We start from the raw sequence: 16854 nt of genomic DNA on the forward strand, positions 1-16854 counted from the left end.
AGAAGAGACCGACCCCCAGCTCCCCACAGCTTCCCTTCAGGGAATTGCAGAGAGCAATGAGGTCCCCCCTGAGCCCCCTCTTCCTCAGATCCCACTTCAGATCTCCGGGCTCCCCACTCAGCACCCCCTGGGCACCACCAGAGGGCACCCCCCCCCCCCCTCCAGGACTCCATTTCCCAGCGCGTCCCGCGGTGGCGGACACAAAGAGCCCGGTTCCCCCCCCATCCCCTCCGCCCCTCCCTCCGCGGCGCGCGCCGATGCCGTTCCCCGCCCGCTCCGCCCCGGCCGCGCTCCCCCCCCCGCCTCAGCCGTTGCCGCCGCCGCCGCCCCGGTCCCCTCATGGCGCTGAAGCGGATACAGAAAGTGAGGAGGGGAGGGGGTGGGGGGCCGCGGGAGGCCGCCGGTACCCGCTCGGTCCCCTCAGGAACCCGGCTTCTGCTCCTCAGCCGTGCCCTTCCGCCCTGAGGGGGGGTGGGGGGCGGCTGGCGGTTTGGGAAATGTCTGTTTTTTGTGTTTTTTTGACGGAAACGTTCGGTGAGCGCTGGGGTGTGCCCGCTGTGGGGGAAGGGGGCCGCTGCGGGCTCTCACCGGCGGCTGGTGGGGGGGGCTCTGGCTGCAAATCTTGTCAACAGGGCAGGGTTTTGTCGCCCGGTGCCAAATATGTAACCGGTGCGTGGCACCGCACACCGCAGGCACAGCGGTGGCTTCTCACCATCAGGCAGTTCTGCCCTGCTTCTGCGGCTTGGGGGGGTTATTCCTGTTTTTTTCCTTGTCTTTTTCGCTTCTCGCCTTCTCTCTGAGAATCCCCTGAGCCTTGTGTTAGGTTTGTTCTGCATACCTTCTTTCCTCTTCCTTTTCTTTCTTCCTTTTCTTTCTTTTCTCTCATTTCTTTTTCCTTCCAAATCCTTTCTGTGAAGGTGAGTAAAAGAAGTGGGAAGTCTTGTAGTTTTCTGACATTTTTTGAGGTGAAAAAGCCTCCTTTAGTGGCGTCCATATGTATTGGAAAGCCCCAGCTTTCTTTACTGTGGCGTTTTCAAACTTTAAGTTCAGTAGATGTGAACCCTATCCTGAAGTTAGCGCTTTGCATACCGTTAGCCTTAGTAGATTCTTCCTCTGTTCTCTGAAAGTCAAGAAGTGCCGACTTCAAGTATAAGATTTCCAGATTGTGCAATAGGCTTTATCTGAAACATGAAGAAATTCTGGAGTGGGAGCTACCAGGAGAGTTGAGATCGGTTTCAGTACTGGCTACTGCTTCTAGTTTTCTGCAGAAAAGACCATTACTGTTTTTTATTATTATTATTATTTTCCCTAATTGCTATCTGCTGCCTTTCCAGGGTAAGAAATAATTACTGCTAGCGGGATTTGTCCAGCAGCCAGGCTCCAAAGCAGTATCATAACAAGCCACTTGCTGTGAAAGAAGAAAGTGTCAAGGAAGTTATTACAAATGGAAGATAAAAACGAAGGGGAAAAGTTTGAAAAGACGAAATATCTTGATGTCAGTGTAGTATGTAGAGCTTTCCTTAACATAATGAAACGGGGAAAAACTAGTGGAGTAGATGAGATGTGTTTTTATGAAGGTTTGTTCATCCTGTCCAGCTCCCAGATGTTTCAGACAGGCTATGAAGGTTGATAGCTGTGTCATATCACGAGGGTAGGAGGTGATAAGATCTGCAGTAGAGGAAATGCTGTAAGGATTTTATAGTTTGAGAAAGTGCCTCGGGGACCTCTTTGGAGAACAAAGCACTGTCAGAAAACACAATGGCATTGATTGAGAATTTGTTGGTCTAGACATAGTGCCTCTGGTTAAACCTGGGTGGTTTTAGAGTGGCTCAGAAGTGTGCTTTAACACAGCTGAGGGATTTTGGTGACAAGCTTGGTCACAATAATTTTGGGAGCTTGCGTGGTCAGAATGATAGCACTTACAGAGGAAGCACAGCTGTAACATGTGTATACTAGAATGTGTATTTTGTCCCGTGCCGGTTGGGACTCCAGTTTCTAAATCGTATTGCTGTTGTGATTGTGTTATTTCATCTTTTCTTTCGTTGGTCTGCCTTGAGGGGCTCCTCAAAGGACAAACTGCAGACTTCAGGGCTCTGCGCTAATAACAGAAGGATGCCTTGTGCTTGGGAGCTTTCTTAAAAAAATATATAAACAAAACAAAAAAAAAAAAGGCAAGTAAATAAACAACACGCAAGCTGATCATCCTAGTGTGTTCAGCTTAGTGGTGAAGGTGGAAGAGCAGCGAGGACGTGAAGCCCCGCTCTGTAAGCATAGAGGTCAGTACTAACTCGATCACAAATTCATCTCAGAGTTCCTTGGAAGGATGGGGGATTCTTGCTCGTTTTAAGCAGAGGATCTGGATTAGTTGAACTTGTCAATGCTTTGCTGTAGCACAAAGGAGAGGCAGTTGTGCTTCTACACTGTCAAAAACTTCAGTCTGTGCTGTGTGTGTGATGTAGAATACAAGCTCCTTGGGGCAGGAGCTGCTTCCCTGTAGTCTGTGATGCAGCGATGAAAGAATAACCCACTATTTTGTGGATGTTGTAAAATTGCAGATTATGAAGAGAAATAGCATATGTTTTTGCAGAATAACCCTCCCCAGCTAAGAAATCTGTATTATTACTACCCCAGGATTACTGAGACACTTGGCTTTTGTGCCAAGTAGAAAAAAATTCGGACAGTTGTGTTAGGGACGTTATTGAGTGGGTCAGTTCTGCCCATCAGTCCTGTGCAGGGTCATTTTTCTGAGATTCCTGTTGTGAATACTCTGTTTACTTACCTAATTGGGGGGTTGTTATCCTGTCAGTTCAGTCTTACAGCTGGGGAGCTTGTTTTCATCATAAATCGTGTACTTTTGGATGCTCCTCTAGTATTAATGAGCTGCTGCTATTTCTTACGCCTGTTAATGGCTCAGACTATTTTGAAATCTTTACAAAACCAGTATTCATTTGCTCTAGTTATCAGCATAAAAATAAATTGGACTTTTTTTTGGGGTAGAAGAGATTTCGAAGGCAGCAGCCACGTATTTTCTGACACGTTTGAAGACTGGTTTAAAAATAGCTGTTGTTTTTAATCTTGTCAGGGCATAGTGCTGGATTGTTTTTCTCCCACAGCTCGGTAAGAATGGAAGCATTCAAACATCGAAATTTACCATTCAGCTATATGTTTGTTTGTTTCAGCATGTTTCATACATGCATAGACTAACAGGACATAGCAACTCAAGTTTTTTGTTGAAAATAACTGTGGTTGATTAAATTAACTCCAGTGCAAATGTTATCAGTAATTGTGGTTTAGGTTCTGACTTTGTTTAGGGGCTAATAAACATGTTAAGGAAACTTTTCCAGTTCTGTAATACAAATCATTTTAGTTTGCTTCCAAAACATTAGCTGTGAAATCACAGCAACATATTTTGTATCAAACAGTGTATAAAACCAGATAGATACTCTATCACTAAAACTTAACTTTATATCGAGACGTGATGGTAAATGTTTTACATTTCCTAAACTTACAAAGAAAAGAAAATCTGTTAACTAGCCAAAGTCTAATCAGTGCTCTAGCTGCTTTTTGGACAGATGGTTCCAATCACCATTAATAGAGGAGCAGCAGTGAATGTGTTGACTTTCTATCAAGTACAGTGCTTTTTGTGCGAGAAATGAAGAGCATAGCTGGCAAATTTAAAAACCTCTATTTTAAATAATGGTCTGGAAAAGGGCTCTGGTTGCGGTTTCATGTATTTAAAGAACTAAAATAGCTTTTAGTGATGCTGCCTGCAGTTTATTTCTGTCTTCTGATAGCCTGCAGACTTATTTTTGGACTTTTTTTTTTTTAAACTGCAACAGAGGAGAGATTTTAGTGTGTTTTTTTTTGTTGTTGTTGTTTTGCTTTTTTTTTTTTACTATGCTTAGAACATTCCCTGTTGTCAACGTATCCTTTCCAATCTTATTCTTGTAGCTTTTTAGGAGAGAATCCCTGTCTCCTAGTGAAGCACAGAACTGCTAAACTGGCCTCCCAGTCTTCACCAGCTATACGATTTATGAAATATATTCTGTCATGTACTTTGTCAATGAGTGCTAGTCTGCACGCTCAGACACATTTCCAGCTTACACAGTTTATTGTGGTATGCGTCTTACATCTCTTAAACTTGATTTTTAAATTTTTGTCTCATGCTGTCCGTGAGTCCATGTGTTCTAGAGTGTGTGTGGTGCAGTGAGGTGATAATTTGGAGGCTGTGCTGTGTCCCTCCCCAGTAATTGCTGGCTAACGTTTCTAACACTGTGCCACTCTTCCTTTATTAGCTTCACCCGGTCATGGATCCTGACTGCTTTTGTGCTCCGCTGCTGTTCTCTGGTTTTAAACAGGAGTAGTAGTTTGGTGTTACACCTGTTAATTGCAACCAGCCGGAGGTATAGAAGTAACCGTGTTTTATTCTACTAGGAAACATTTTTCAGTGTTTGAGAGGATTAGAAGGTTTATTCCTAGCAGTGTCCACAGCTTAGCTCTTTTCTTTATACCAGTTTATTGTGGCTGTGCTGGGACAAAGCGTGGCACGCGCTGAGCTCCTGATAGATGCTTTTGTGCCGTGACATTCACCGCTGTTTGAAATAACTAATACTTCTGCTTGCAGCTCTTGCAGACAAAACTTCATTCTGTTTGCATTCTCTCTCAGAAGATGTTGCCCTGGTGTATGCTGTAGCTTGCAGTGTTGAGTTTCCCTTTTGAAAAGGAATCCACACTACTTTGAGTTACAAATCCACTTCTTTTTTTTTAGCATACGTGCATCAAAGTCTTGCACCAGCGTTTTCTGTACCGCTGACTAAAAATATCTGTGCAGACAAGGCTTTGAGGCAAGCAGACCTGCATCTTGCTGCAGTGTTTTATAATCCATAAAACATGGACAAAACTGCCGGAACCAACTCGCTTAGAATTACAGAAAAATCTTTAGCGTTACTGTCTGCAGCCAGCCTTCCGTGCAGTTCTTCTGCGCTTCTTGATGAGGTTTCAGCACATTGTGCTTAGTAGCTCTTTGGACTTCTCGGGCTTCCTTTGAAGAGCATCTTTGCTGCTTTGTATTCTTATATTCCACACCTCATTCTTTTGCAACTGTATAAAGTCTCAAAGCAATTTTTTTTACCCCCGTTTGTTCTAGGGAACCATCGCAACTCTTCTGTGGTGTTCAGCACTGGGCGCTGGCAAGTCAGCGTGACTTGTGAGGGATATCTCCTTACAGCATTGCAGGAGGTGTAGGAAAGATCGAAGCCTAAATCGTACAGCTCTCCAGATAATTTTGCTTTGAATGCCAAGCTTGAACAGCATAATTAAAAGTACAAAGCAAAATGCTTCTTTGATTTTGATCACAGCTTGATCTGAGCTGCTGTATGTAAAGGCTCAAACTGTTACTGTCAAATTCAATTCACAAAGTTTGATCTCACGTTACTATTTGTATTTTCAAAGCCTATTGGCTTTAGTACCCCATTTCTTATGAACGGGAAATATGAATGAAGCTTGAATTGGCTGCAAAAGCCTTCTTAGTATATCTGTGACCGTCACTCTCATTTAGTGAACTTGGCTGAAGAAAGGTTCTTCATCACTACTGGGGAAATATTAATGACAGGACTGGACTGGCCTCATCAAGCTGGGCTCATCAAGCTGTGATTAAAAACATGTTTTTATGGGGGACAAATTTCAGTGCCGTTAGCCTTAACAAATTGCAGGTGTGTGCCTGAGGAGCCTTTCCCAGTTCTTTCCCAGTTCAGAAGTACTCATGTACGTATGAATGAAAATCAATTTGTACGGTTTTGGGGATGTGAAGATCTCAAGGAAAACATCTCACAAATGGAAGCACTGCTACAGATTTATGACTCTAAAATTGCTTGCCCAGCAGCTGTGACGGTGGGTCGCACGCGTAAGGAAACGTGTGTACGTATTTTGGAGTCTCTGGATTAAGCTACACGTTTTTCCTCATTGTTACCTTCAATTTAGTAGTCAGACATAATTGCTATAAAACAAGATATTTTGGTTTTGAGTTCTCCACTTTGGCCAACAGTCTCATGTAGCTGACTTTGGTACTGTCCGTACAAAACTTCAGCTTCTCTTTTGTTAGATCTTGGGCTGCGAGTTAGTGCAGAGGCTGGAACCGCTCCGCGGCTGGCTGAGTCTCGTGATTCCAGGAAATTTGAGACTTGTTGACTTCTTGTGCTGGCAGTGACTGGGCTTTGCATAGGTCACGCTTCTCTGTATTGCTCCCTTACTGAAACTTGAATCCGCAGATCAAAAATGGGACTAAAAGGCGAAAGCAAAATCCTTTACAAGTACAGTGCAAGTTTAGCCCAGAGCGTTGTTTCTGGAGCAGCGTAGAGTTTCACCAACGGGGTAAAGCTGGGTTGGCGAGTCACATGAGCTAGCGACTGGAGCTATTTCAGTAGAGCGAAGAGCCCTCGTGTCTTCAGTCACACAGCTGAAGGCATGCCGTAGCAGAGCAGTAACGTTACTGCTTGCTCAGAGGTGGCTGGATATTCGTGGTGCTGCCTTTCCTTGGACCTGAGGCCAAGAGTTGACCTACAAGAAGTGTGCCTGAGTTTGGGTGCTAAAGCACCTTGTCCCTGGTGAAGTGGGCGTCTCGGGGAGGGCACTGCACAAGTTGAAATGCTTGCTGGCTGCTGTAAACGGATAAATATATCACAGCAGCTGGAAGTGTGGAGTTGTAACCCTTCACCTTGTGCATAAAGCCTGATCACGCTACATACACAAATTTTACACGACTTAAAGTTTGTTCTGGTTTACATGTTGATTTTTTAAATTGTTCTCTTGACTAATGATTTTTTGGGTGAAAGTGCTTCCACTGTTAGTCTTTAAGCTAAACTTAAGGAGATTGTTACAGACCTTCTCATGTTTGTTACTGAGTTAAATGTTCTTGATAATTAGTTGAGTGACTTAGGAACAGTGACTTAGGACACATTGTTTAAGCTTATTTCAACTGAAGTATTTACACGTGTTCGTTAGACTTAGAGCAGTATGGTTCCTATCAGCTTGGAGTTGGAAAAAGCACATGACTTGTTCCTCGTGTAGTAAAACTTCAGATATCAAAACTTATATATTGAATTAAGCAACAAAAATGAACCTGCATTAATGCCTGGCTTGTTTTGTGTTTGATGCAGTGTTGATGACATAAATGAAAAGCTGGGTATCCGTGTAATTTAAATTATTTGGGACTGTTTAAACTTCTGTAAAATAGATCAGTTGACGCGCAAAAGTTTCTCTGTACGCTTCTCTTAAACTTCAACTTTTTCTAGGTTTCTCTAGTAGTCACTCTTGAAAGAAAGCATGTAGAGAATCAAATCAAGTTATGTTCAGTAAGATGTGTAGCTGGTAATTTCCTTTTGTTCTCTAGTTCACTTAGGATCCTTTGCTTTCCTATATCACCTTTAGGCAGTCTGCAAGCATTTTATGAGCTAGTTTAACTCAGCTAATGGATATAGATGAGGCCAATACACGAACCTTTTATAAAATCAGAAGCTAAAGGAATAGTCATATGAGCACGGATTTCTAAATTAAGCAGTTAGTTTACAGGGAAATCAATAAACTCTTTTTTTCTTGATTTCTTTCTGTCTCTACTTCAGAAGATCCATTGTATTATGAACTTGGTTATAACTCTCATGCTTTCAGATGTTGATCTGTATAATACTGCCTTCAGCTGCAAACCTATTAGGAAGAAATCTTTCCATTATCAATGGTCAGTTGACATTTTGATTTCTTTAAAAAATATCACGGATCTATTCAATAAATGTTTTTGTGTTTTCACTTTTGAAGCGGTGCTGCTCTGCAATGTGTCTGTTCATGTAGATACACTTCAAATATTTGTGTTTTTCTTCCAGGAGCTAAGTGACCTGCAGCGAGACCCGCCGGCCCACTGTTCTGCCGGACCTGTTGGAGATGACTGTAAGCTCTTCATAGCGCCTTGCCACGGCTGACCTTTTCTGGTGAAGGAAAAGCTTAGAAAATCTCTAATCACTTTATCTTTTTGATTTGCAGTGTTTCATTGGCAGGCAACTATTATGGGACCTGTAAGTATAATAGTTTGTTCCCCTTAGAAAGTAGACATGTCTCCTTATTTGTTACAGAAAAATTCATTTGGGTGTCTCTTAACACGGTATTTAAGTTCAGATGTGCTATGTACAGATTAAAGATTTGGGGTATGCATTGTTGTTTTTAGTAGTCTGGCACTCAGTTCTTCTTTAACTATTCAAAAAAATTCTGTAGTCTTCTTTCTGAAATTTCAGTTGACTGATTAAGCATCCCTAATGTTTGAATTGGTGATGTGGGCTGCAAACTCAAGAGCTTGCTTTTCAGAGATCATCATTTCCATTCTGGAAGAGAAATAGTTGAAGTAATCCTATGTTAAAATTGTGAACTGTAAATGAGTGGTGTTGCACAAGGTGATTTGGGGGCTTTTAGAACTGAGTTGAGGGCTGTGATGTGACTCTGGCAGAAGCTGATGGCTTTTGGGAAATGTAGTCTCCATTTGTGGGTACTTCTGGTTTCTGTGTGAGAAAGGCCTTTTTTGGGTTGAGTGAGATTGCTAAAGATGTGATTTATGACTCTTGAAGGACATGACATAAGAAAGGGCAATATATATTAAGAATGGAACATTCTGAAGGAAAATTGGAAAGGGTTTCAGCAAAAAGAATGAAGAACAACGTGACCTGAGGAAAGGGGTGTTTATAAATACCACAGCAAGGAGATTGTATTCCTAGTGTTTTCCTTGGTAATTTTGAAAGAAGAGCTTCTGGTTCAGATACTGAGCTGAAAATTTGAGACAGTACTTAATCCCATGAGATGCAGCATCACATGGTGGAGAAAAGTGAAATTGTGGCTAATTTGAGGCTATTTCTGCATTTCCATCACAGCTGCTCTGGAGCAGTAAAAGACCAGTTACTAGTTTGTCAGTGATGTGACAGTTTGTGGTGATGCAGCAGCCACTCGAATTATTGTGACAAGCTTTTCTATAGGATACTTGTATTTATGCCATTGTTCTTTGGCAGCTGTGTTCCTTCGCATACAAAGTCATTCTGCTCTTGCCCTTCTGCACTGCCTGAAGGTGAATGGCAAAACAGCAAAGAATATCAAAGAATATAGAGTTAGGAAAAGCTTCTGTGCTGATTGCCACCAGTAATGTCTCTGTTCTGAATGACTTTGACCTTACCGAGGGCAACACTAGCACATAAATCCCAACTTAAATTCTTATTTTTCCAGCTCACAATTCGCCTTTCGTACCTTGTAGTGGAAAATAGTCTTTTCTTCCCTTCAGGTTCATCAGATTTCTCTAGCTAAGGATAACAGTGAGCATCTCGTGCCAACCCTTCTCAGCCGTAACTGTCAATGAGAAAAGCCACACTATCAGCACTTTTGCCTTGACAACATAACTTTGTCTTGATAACATGAGGAAATAGGGGTACACATCCTGTACATCTTCTGATGGGCTGAGGGAAGCACAGGACTATAGCTTTCCTTCGGAGCTCGCTTCCTATATGTGGAAGTAGGGTATCCTCCTGTCTGCACATCATCACTTTGATGTGCCTTACCCACCAAACACTGTGTGATTTTGCTTCGCCTTCTCCTTGGCACTGAACTTGTCTGATCTTCAGCTTATTTTAACTTTGAAAAGTGCATTTACTGTGCATGCAAGCAATCGTTTCAAACCTAACTGTGAGTGGCAATCTTCTCTTATGTTACCTAATGCTGGCTTCTTAGCGATACCGTATATAACCTGCCTTATGTTGCAACACTGTCTGCGTTTTGAGTGTGTAAGACAACATGTCATAGGGGACCATTTGTGACTTTGCTTCTTCAATTCATCTCTAAAACTGCAATTTTTGCTCATTTCTAAGGTAAATGTTTTATCTAAAAAAAAAAACAAAAACAAAACTGCATTTACTCCCATAAGAAAACCCAAAACTTCTCCTGCATCTTTGCTGAGACTGAGTTCCTGTCTTGCTGTTTTAAACTTCTTGAGTAACGAGAGAGATTTTTCTTCTCCTTCCCTTAATTTGAACTTGAAGTGCTGCTCTGTCATTTAGCATTGAGACTTTTTTCCCCACTTTTCTAGTAAATAAAAATGAAAGATTTCTTCAACAGCTGACTGCAACAAAGTTATTTCTATCTATTAACTGTGTGCAACCTGGACGTAAACCTGTGCACATGTTCTCTAACAAAATGCATGTTCACAGATTTGTACAGGTCACAAAGATGTTGTGTGTTTTAAAACTCCCTGATGTCATCATGATCACCTGAATTAAGTTGGAAAATCCTACTCTTTGCATCTGCAAAGAGAAACCACTTCTTAAGGTAAGTATATTTGTAGCTTAACGATGGAGGAAGATCCCGAATGTAGCAGAGCAGCTGTGGTGTTGTATGGAGACAGGATTTGGAAGACCTGCTCTTGGTCCCCTTGGTGCCGTGGAGCTGAGCTTCCAGGAGTGCCTCACAGCCCACATACTGAGGAGGGAGCTAGTTTGGAGCTGATGGATCAGCAGTTTTGTAGCTCCACCAGTCAAACGCTGCTCCCCTCCTTCCCCTCCCCGAGAAGGGCAGCGCTCAGTAGCCGCATTGTGCTACTGCAGTAGTAGCCACGGCTGGCTCTACTGTCGCATCGCTGGCCAGTGGGAGGGTTTGGTATCCTCAGTACACTGTGGCCTGCGTACTGGGGATAAAATATGAGCTTTCTAAGTTACTCATCCATTTGGGAGGTTCTCTGCATTCAGAAGAGAAGCTCCACAATAACTGAAATATATTAAGGGGTTTTGTTTCTTTTGTTTTTTTTTCCAGCCTGATAGTGCATATCAAGGGGGAGTATTTTTTCTCACAGTACACTTTCCAACAGACTATCCTTTCAAACCACCAAAGGTAAGTCCTTTGTCTTCAAACTTAAAAAATTTGAGGTCAAAGCTGTGTCTATATTTCAGCTGTCTGGGGCTTTCTTTTGGGAGTTGAAACCAGAAGGGCCAGTGATAGGATTCAGTTCATCCCCTATGTAACCTAAAACTGGGTGACAGGATGAGAGGTTGTACAGTATGCTGGGTTGGATATGGTAGATCGACTATGACTGGAAATGAAGGGACAATGTGAAGGATTCCAAATGTAAAAAGCAATTTCATGTTACTTTTGACTTTTTCACTTTTTTTTCAATTCCAGATTGCTTTTACAACAAAAATATATCATCCAAACATAAACAGTAATGGGAGTATTTGTCTTGATATCCTGAGATCTCAGTGGTCACCAGCTCTGACTGTATCTAAAGGTAAAGTCACAGATATGCTAATGGATTTATGAATTTGCATACACTGCCATGTGTTGTTTTTTTCTGATGTTACTACGCTGTCCAAGGGTGCCATTGAGAACTCGTTTATCCTGCATGTTACAGCAGCGGTAATTCCATAGGAATCCTTGTTACGATCCAAGATCTCACACAGTTTATTTGGAGTGTCACATGACATCATACATTATCTGCATGGCAAGGAAATGTTCTAAACCAAATTGGGTGAGATAAAAAATGTCCAATTAGGCTGAAGTGCAGCTTCTGTATTATAACTGACTGCAGGCAGAACTGAAGAGAAACTTCTGAACAGAGCTGCAAAGCCAAATGAATCTGAACGTAAATGGAAAACCCCAATGCTGACATGTAGGGAGGCCTCTTGGATTGCTTGTGATTGCCAGAGCATGCTTATGTGGGCTAAGATCTTAATTACGCTTTATTTTGAAATTTAATAAGTTGTTGGATTCCTCTTTAAGATGAATTTTAAAACATAACTGTTTTCTAAGTCATCAGTAAAAGACTTAATTAAATACTGTAATCTTGTAGTTAATTTTTTCTCAAATTGAACACTTGATATTTGGAACATTGTGGTTACGGTTAATTAGTTCTTTTGTTGTAGGCATTTTGTGTCACTTCAAAAGCTGCTTAAAATGTGGCTGCAGTTTTTCTCACCCATATTCAAAATGCTTAGCCATGATCTTAGTCATATTACAGACAGTTATCATGTTGCTCAAAGATTAAACAGTATCACATCTTGCTTATGTTTTTGAAAGCTCTCTAAACCATGTATCAGTTTTAGAACAGTGTCAATGCACTTGGTATATGAGCAGAAGGAAAACATTGTTGGTCTTTGTCCCATGGAAATTACTTTATGCAGCTGCAGTGTTATAGATGATTTGAAAAGCAACTTCTGCTCATGCATACCAACCATATGCAATAATTTCAGTAGCTAAATAAAATACAATTTTTAAGGTGTTTTCTCATGTTGCTGTTGAAGACATGAATTACTATTGCGTGTAGCTCATACCAGCTTTCCACAGAAATTGCTTATTGTATTGCTGAGCAAAAATTGCTTTCTAGTTATTCAGAACATATTTAGTTGGCACCTAGATCTTGTTTACCAGTTGGTATTTATCTGGTATCTGAGTTTTCAGATCTTTAGCACTTTTCTGTAAGTGTGTTTACTTTTTTTGAGTGTTCCTTCAGCTCTAAAGAAGAGCAGCCTGCAGGTCTTGTGTGATTTGACTTGACCTGTTTTTAACACGTATACATCTTGTGTTTCTTAAACTGGAAATCAGCTCAGTGGCTCATGGAAGAAATTTCTCGTTTACGGTTCTTGTTTTAGTGGATCAAAGGATTATGCCGTACTGATAGCACCTCTGATTGGTGTCACTGGGTGTTGTAACCTGATTTTCCAATGTTACTGGTGTATTTGGCACCTAATAAAGTGAAATACGTCAGTATGAAGCTTGCTACTGCTGTAAATATGTGTTAGTCCAAGCTTTTTGTAACAAGACAAAGCAAGGGGAAAAAAAGTCATATTCTACAGCAGATTCTTACTGTAGCATCAAATTCCCTTTCACAACCTATTGTGAATTGGTGAAGTGAGTGCTTTTGGTATCCGTGTTAGTTCTGAGTTTAAAATTGAAGTTACCTGAAATATGTGTAGTGAAAGTGTTAGAAAAATCAAATGTCCTCAGATAGATACCAGGAATCAAAACTAGAATGATAAGTGAGTACCTGCGTAAAAACATGATAAAATGTTTCCCTAAATGGAAGCGTCACATCCATCAAATCAAGTGAAATGCTCATATGAAGGAGAGAATAACACTAAAGAAGTGGAGAAGGATGTGCACAAATCCAGTGTTACATGGTAGTGTAATATTAATGATAATTTTAAACAATTGAAGATGTAAGGGCTTCATTCGATTGAACGTTGATATGTAGCTATGTACTCTGTAGTTTAATTTTCATAGGTCAAAACATGGGAAAGAGATAATTACCAGAGGTATAAGTGCATGGACTGTGAGTTCTCTAGGCTGTTATCAGGTGTTGTTTAATGCCTTCCTAGAAAAATGGTGCTTTATTAACGCTTCTGAGCAAAACTGCTGTCCAAAACCTTAATACTGATATGCATTCTCTTTCTAGTCTTCCTTTTTCCACTTTCTGTGTACTTGAATATATTAAAGGATTATAGAAATGAAGTGAACTAACTTGTTTAATCTAGTATCTCTTCTATTTAGTTTTATTGTCCATATGCTCCTTACTTTGTGATCCTAATCCAGATGATCCTTTAGTACCGGATATTGCACAGATCTACAAGTCAGACAAGGAAAAGTGAGTATGACATAATTATGCGTTTTTATGTGCGTGGTACTTGCAGGTAGTGATTGGCTATACAACTGTTTACCTTGTTTAAAAAAAAAAAAAACAAAAAAAACACCTCTTTACATAGCTTTCTACTGTATAGAGGATTAGATATTTAAATCTTGAAAATATCTATTGGTAGAATGGCAAGCAGGAACCTGTAGGTGTACACACCTGTTGGATACTTAGTTTTATGCAAATAAGTACAAAAATGATATCATACATTTATGCTGTGTGTTAATATTTATTTTTCTTTGCATAAAAAAAAAAATCCCACGTAGGAATTATTTGTTGTCACAGCTTCATGAAGATTTGAGTATTGCTTTTACATTCAGGACTGGATAGAAAAGGAGTGAGGGAGAAGTCACATGGAAGTTTAAGGTCTAGTATTCTTCACTTGAGTGAGAATTATTATTTTTTTTTTCTGACAGTTCAAAATCTGATACAATCAAATCATGTAAGCCACTTTTGAAATGCTTGAACGGTGGCTTGTTCTGCAAAGCAGATTGTTCTCAAGTTGAGGATGTTGTGCTTCAGCTTCTGCCCACTCGTGTCTCTCGTTTTATCCATCCACTTAGTAGTAGTTTCAGCCTCCTGTTTGTAAAGGAGGTGAACAAGGGATATTTCTCCATCTCCACAACTTGAAATTGAATCATTTTAACAGAAAATAGAAGATTAAATTTGTGACTATAGCTCTGTCTCTATGCTTTTCACCCACTGAATTTTTACTATCCTGTTAGATTTGGGAAGTGAATAACGGGGCTGGTTACCCCGAGTGTATAACTGAAAATCCCAAGACTTGAATGAGAACATATTCTTAAGAACAAAATAAGTTAGTACAAGAGTTGGTATGTTGATCTTAAGAAGTGATTTTGAAAAGAATTTGTCAGCGTTTCCTATGGAAGACACAGAAAAAAGCGAATATAGTCTGAAGAGTAGAATGTTAGCAAGTTCAAGGACCAGAGGCCAAGTTGCAGACTCTCCAGGGAGGCTTCCCTCTGGGAGTGCTGGTCGGCTTCATACCAGAAGGAAAAGACCTGACACTTAAAATCTAGTCAGAAATGCTTTTCAGGAATTTTTCCTTTCAAGTTCTGAAATGTAGGTGGAAGTGTAGAATGGAGAATAACACCGCTGTGCCTTCCATCTGCACCCTTTCCAATGCCAGTTAATGATGCTGAATTTTATGCAAGTTAAACATGTTAGATTTTTAATAGCATACACATTTGGGAATAATTGGCAACCAACTCCTGTTCATGTACAAGTAAGGGAACCAGCTGTGAAATGCAAGCTAAGTATGCACAACAATACTCATTTTGGTACAATCCTGTAAGATTGGTTTTGAGTTTGAGTCTAAATAGCTTTGAGAGGTAACCTTAACTGAACACATAGTGCATATGTTTCTTGATTCTTAGACATTTTAACTTTGAGTTGATGCTAAGAGATTAAAAGCTCAATAATGTCTGTATGAAGTAAATATGTGGCCGCTGTCCATGCATCACTAACAGCTCTTCACTCAATGCCTTCTTTCTGCACGTACAGATACAACAGACACGCAAGAGAATGGACTCAGAAATATGCAATGTAAACTTGTGAAGACTTTTTCATATACCACAGAGTACTGTAAATTCTAGTTTTTTTTCAAACTTAGAAGGAAATGGAGCACAGTTTACTGTTTTAATGTACCATGATGCCCCTTGAATTTTTTATTTTTTCACCCATGTAAGTGTGTTTCTGGAGCAAGGGAAAACAAACTTCCAAAAGTAACCTTAGGACTGTGATAAGAATATTTATCCTCTTTGTATGCTTTGCAGAAGACATTTATTATGGTTTTTAAGAGTTGGACATCTGCATCTTCAAACTGTAAGATCCATAATGCAGTTGTAAAGCAACCAAATTATTTTTGCTGGAAAAAAGTAGCTGTTTTTACGTGATAAATACTGTATGTGTGTCCTTAAGATATGTTGTCCGTTCCATAAGTGTGTTCAAATTTCATTTTGTTAGTTCACTTATATAATATGTATTTTTATTGTATAGACTAAATATATTTTATTTGCCATGTAAGTCATTTCATTTTAGACTTACTTTCTTGTGCACAGTATTGACAAGATACAACTGCTAGTAATGAAAATAATTGGGATATCCTGCCCGTTAGGATGTCCTAATGACTGACTGCAGATTTCTTAAAACCTAAAATGATCTTTGCACTGTAATTCTTTGTACGCTGATTATGGAGAAACACTTGTTTTTGATTCTGTTGCATACTTGACTTAATTTTATTGCAATGTGAACTAATTGCACTGCTATGTAGAAAGATATGTAACCTTTGTGTTGCTATTCACAACTGATTTTTGACATGTGGGCAACATAACACTCAGACCTTTTACAAATCTAAATGTAGCCTTTTCCATATAAATAAAATGCATTTTCTACTATTTGTCTTGGCTGTTTTGTAGAATCACGCATATCCTTAAAGAGCTTGTTCTAACATTAGGGATTCAAAATATGAAGCGTGCATGTGCGTTGTAGACAAAAGGGAGATAAAGCCATGCATCAGATACTATTTAGATCTGCGTGGCAATTAACTTTTGTGCGAGATTCAGCCTAATTTCCTTAGCATGTTATGCCCACTGCTTTATGTAGGATTTCAACCTGTTTAATCACCTACTGTGTGCATATTCATGTATGGAGGAAATACCACAGGTGCTTGAACATGAGTTAAGGGAGCCTGTTTGCAATACCAGAACATCACGGTAAACTTCTCACACTTGAAGCTAACTTAACACATTAACTGGTTTTGTGCATGCACACTCGAGTAACAGTGGTGCTGGCGAGGGGCGATCCTTTCTTCGAAACTAGATGAAAACCAGAACAGCTCCAAGGGCCTGCTGGAAATTCTTCTCGAGTATCTGACAGCAGAAACGTGCCTTGTTTTTTTGGTCTGTGCCTTGCAGATGAAACAAAAGCGACTTGCAGTTGGGAAAGCTGTCATCATAAAATAGCTCCATAAGACAACGAAAATGGTTTTTACTCATTTGTAATGAATGCTAAAGTGGAGTTTGGGGAGTGGGAGGGAAAGCGTGCACTGGCCCTAATGGCGTACGTTGGTCTCATGCAGGTAAATGTCACTTCAGCGCTGATTTCATCTGACATATCCATGAATTCTGAAATGGACGTTTGGT

General features: G+C 40.3%; 1 protein-coding gene across 3 annotated transcripts; it reads left to right on the plus strand.

Annotated features, from left to right (window-relative positions):
• The first annotated feature begins 216 nt into the window (after positions 1 to 216).
• On the plus strand, positions 217 to 16107 carry UBE2D1 (ubiquitin conjugating enzyme E2 D1). Of its 3 annotated transcripts, none has more exons than XM_068689232.1 (7): positions 217 to 363; positions 7872 to 7935; positions 8029 to 8060; positions 10822 to 10899; positions 11188 to 11293; positions 13552 to 13645; positions 15215 to 16107. In XM_068689232.1, the coding sequence occupies exons 1-7, from the start codon at positions 340 to 342 to the stop codon at positions 15258 to 15260; spliced, it is 444 nt and encodes a 147-aa protein (XP_068545333.1). In that variant the 5' UTR covers positions 217 to 339; the 3' UTR covers positions 15261 to 16107. The 3 variants fall into 3 exon arrangements, with proteins under 3 accessions (XP_068545333.1, XP_068545332.1, XP_068545334.1); XM_068689231.1 differs by lacking the exon at positions 217 to 363 and adding an exon at positions 2807 to 4117; XM_068689233.1 differs by lacking the exon at positions 217 to 363 and adding an exon at positions 7711 to 7729.
• Positions 16108 to 16854: the final 747 nt, after the last annotated feature.

This window comes from Anas acuta, chromosome 7 (assembly GCF_963932015.1).
Source record: "Anas acuta chromosome 7, bAnaAcu1.1, whole genome shotgun sequence".
Classification (NCBI taxonomy): Eukaryota; Metazoa; Chordata; class Aves; order Anseriformes; family Anatidae; genus Anas; species Anas acuta.

Bases quoted from the DNA above. Each gene is read 5' to 3' on its own strand.
- UBE2D1 (XM_068689231.1), top strand. From the start codon at position 4,034: ATGAAATATATTCTGTCATGTACTTTGTCAATGAGTGCTAGTCTGCAC. The intron at 11,294-13,551 runs GTAAAGTCACAG...TCTTCTATTTAG, and splicing joins AGCTCTGACTGTATCTAAAG to TTTTATTGTCCATATGCTCC. The intron at 13,646-15,214 runs GTGAGTATGACA...CTGCACGTACAG, and splicing joins TACAAGTCAGACAAGGAAAA to ATACAACAGACACGCAAGAG.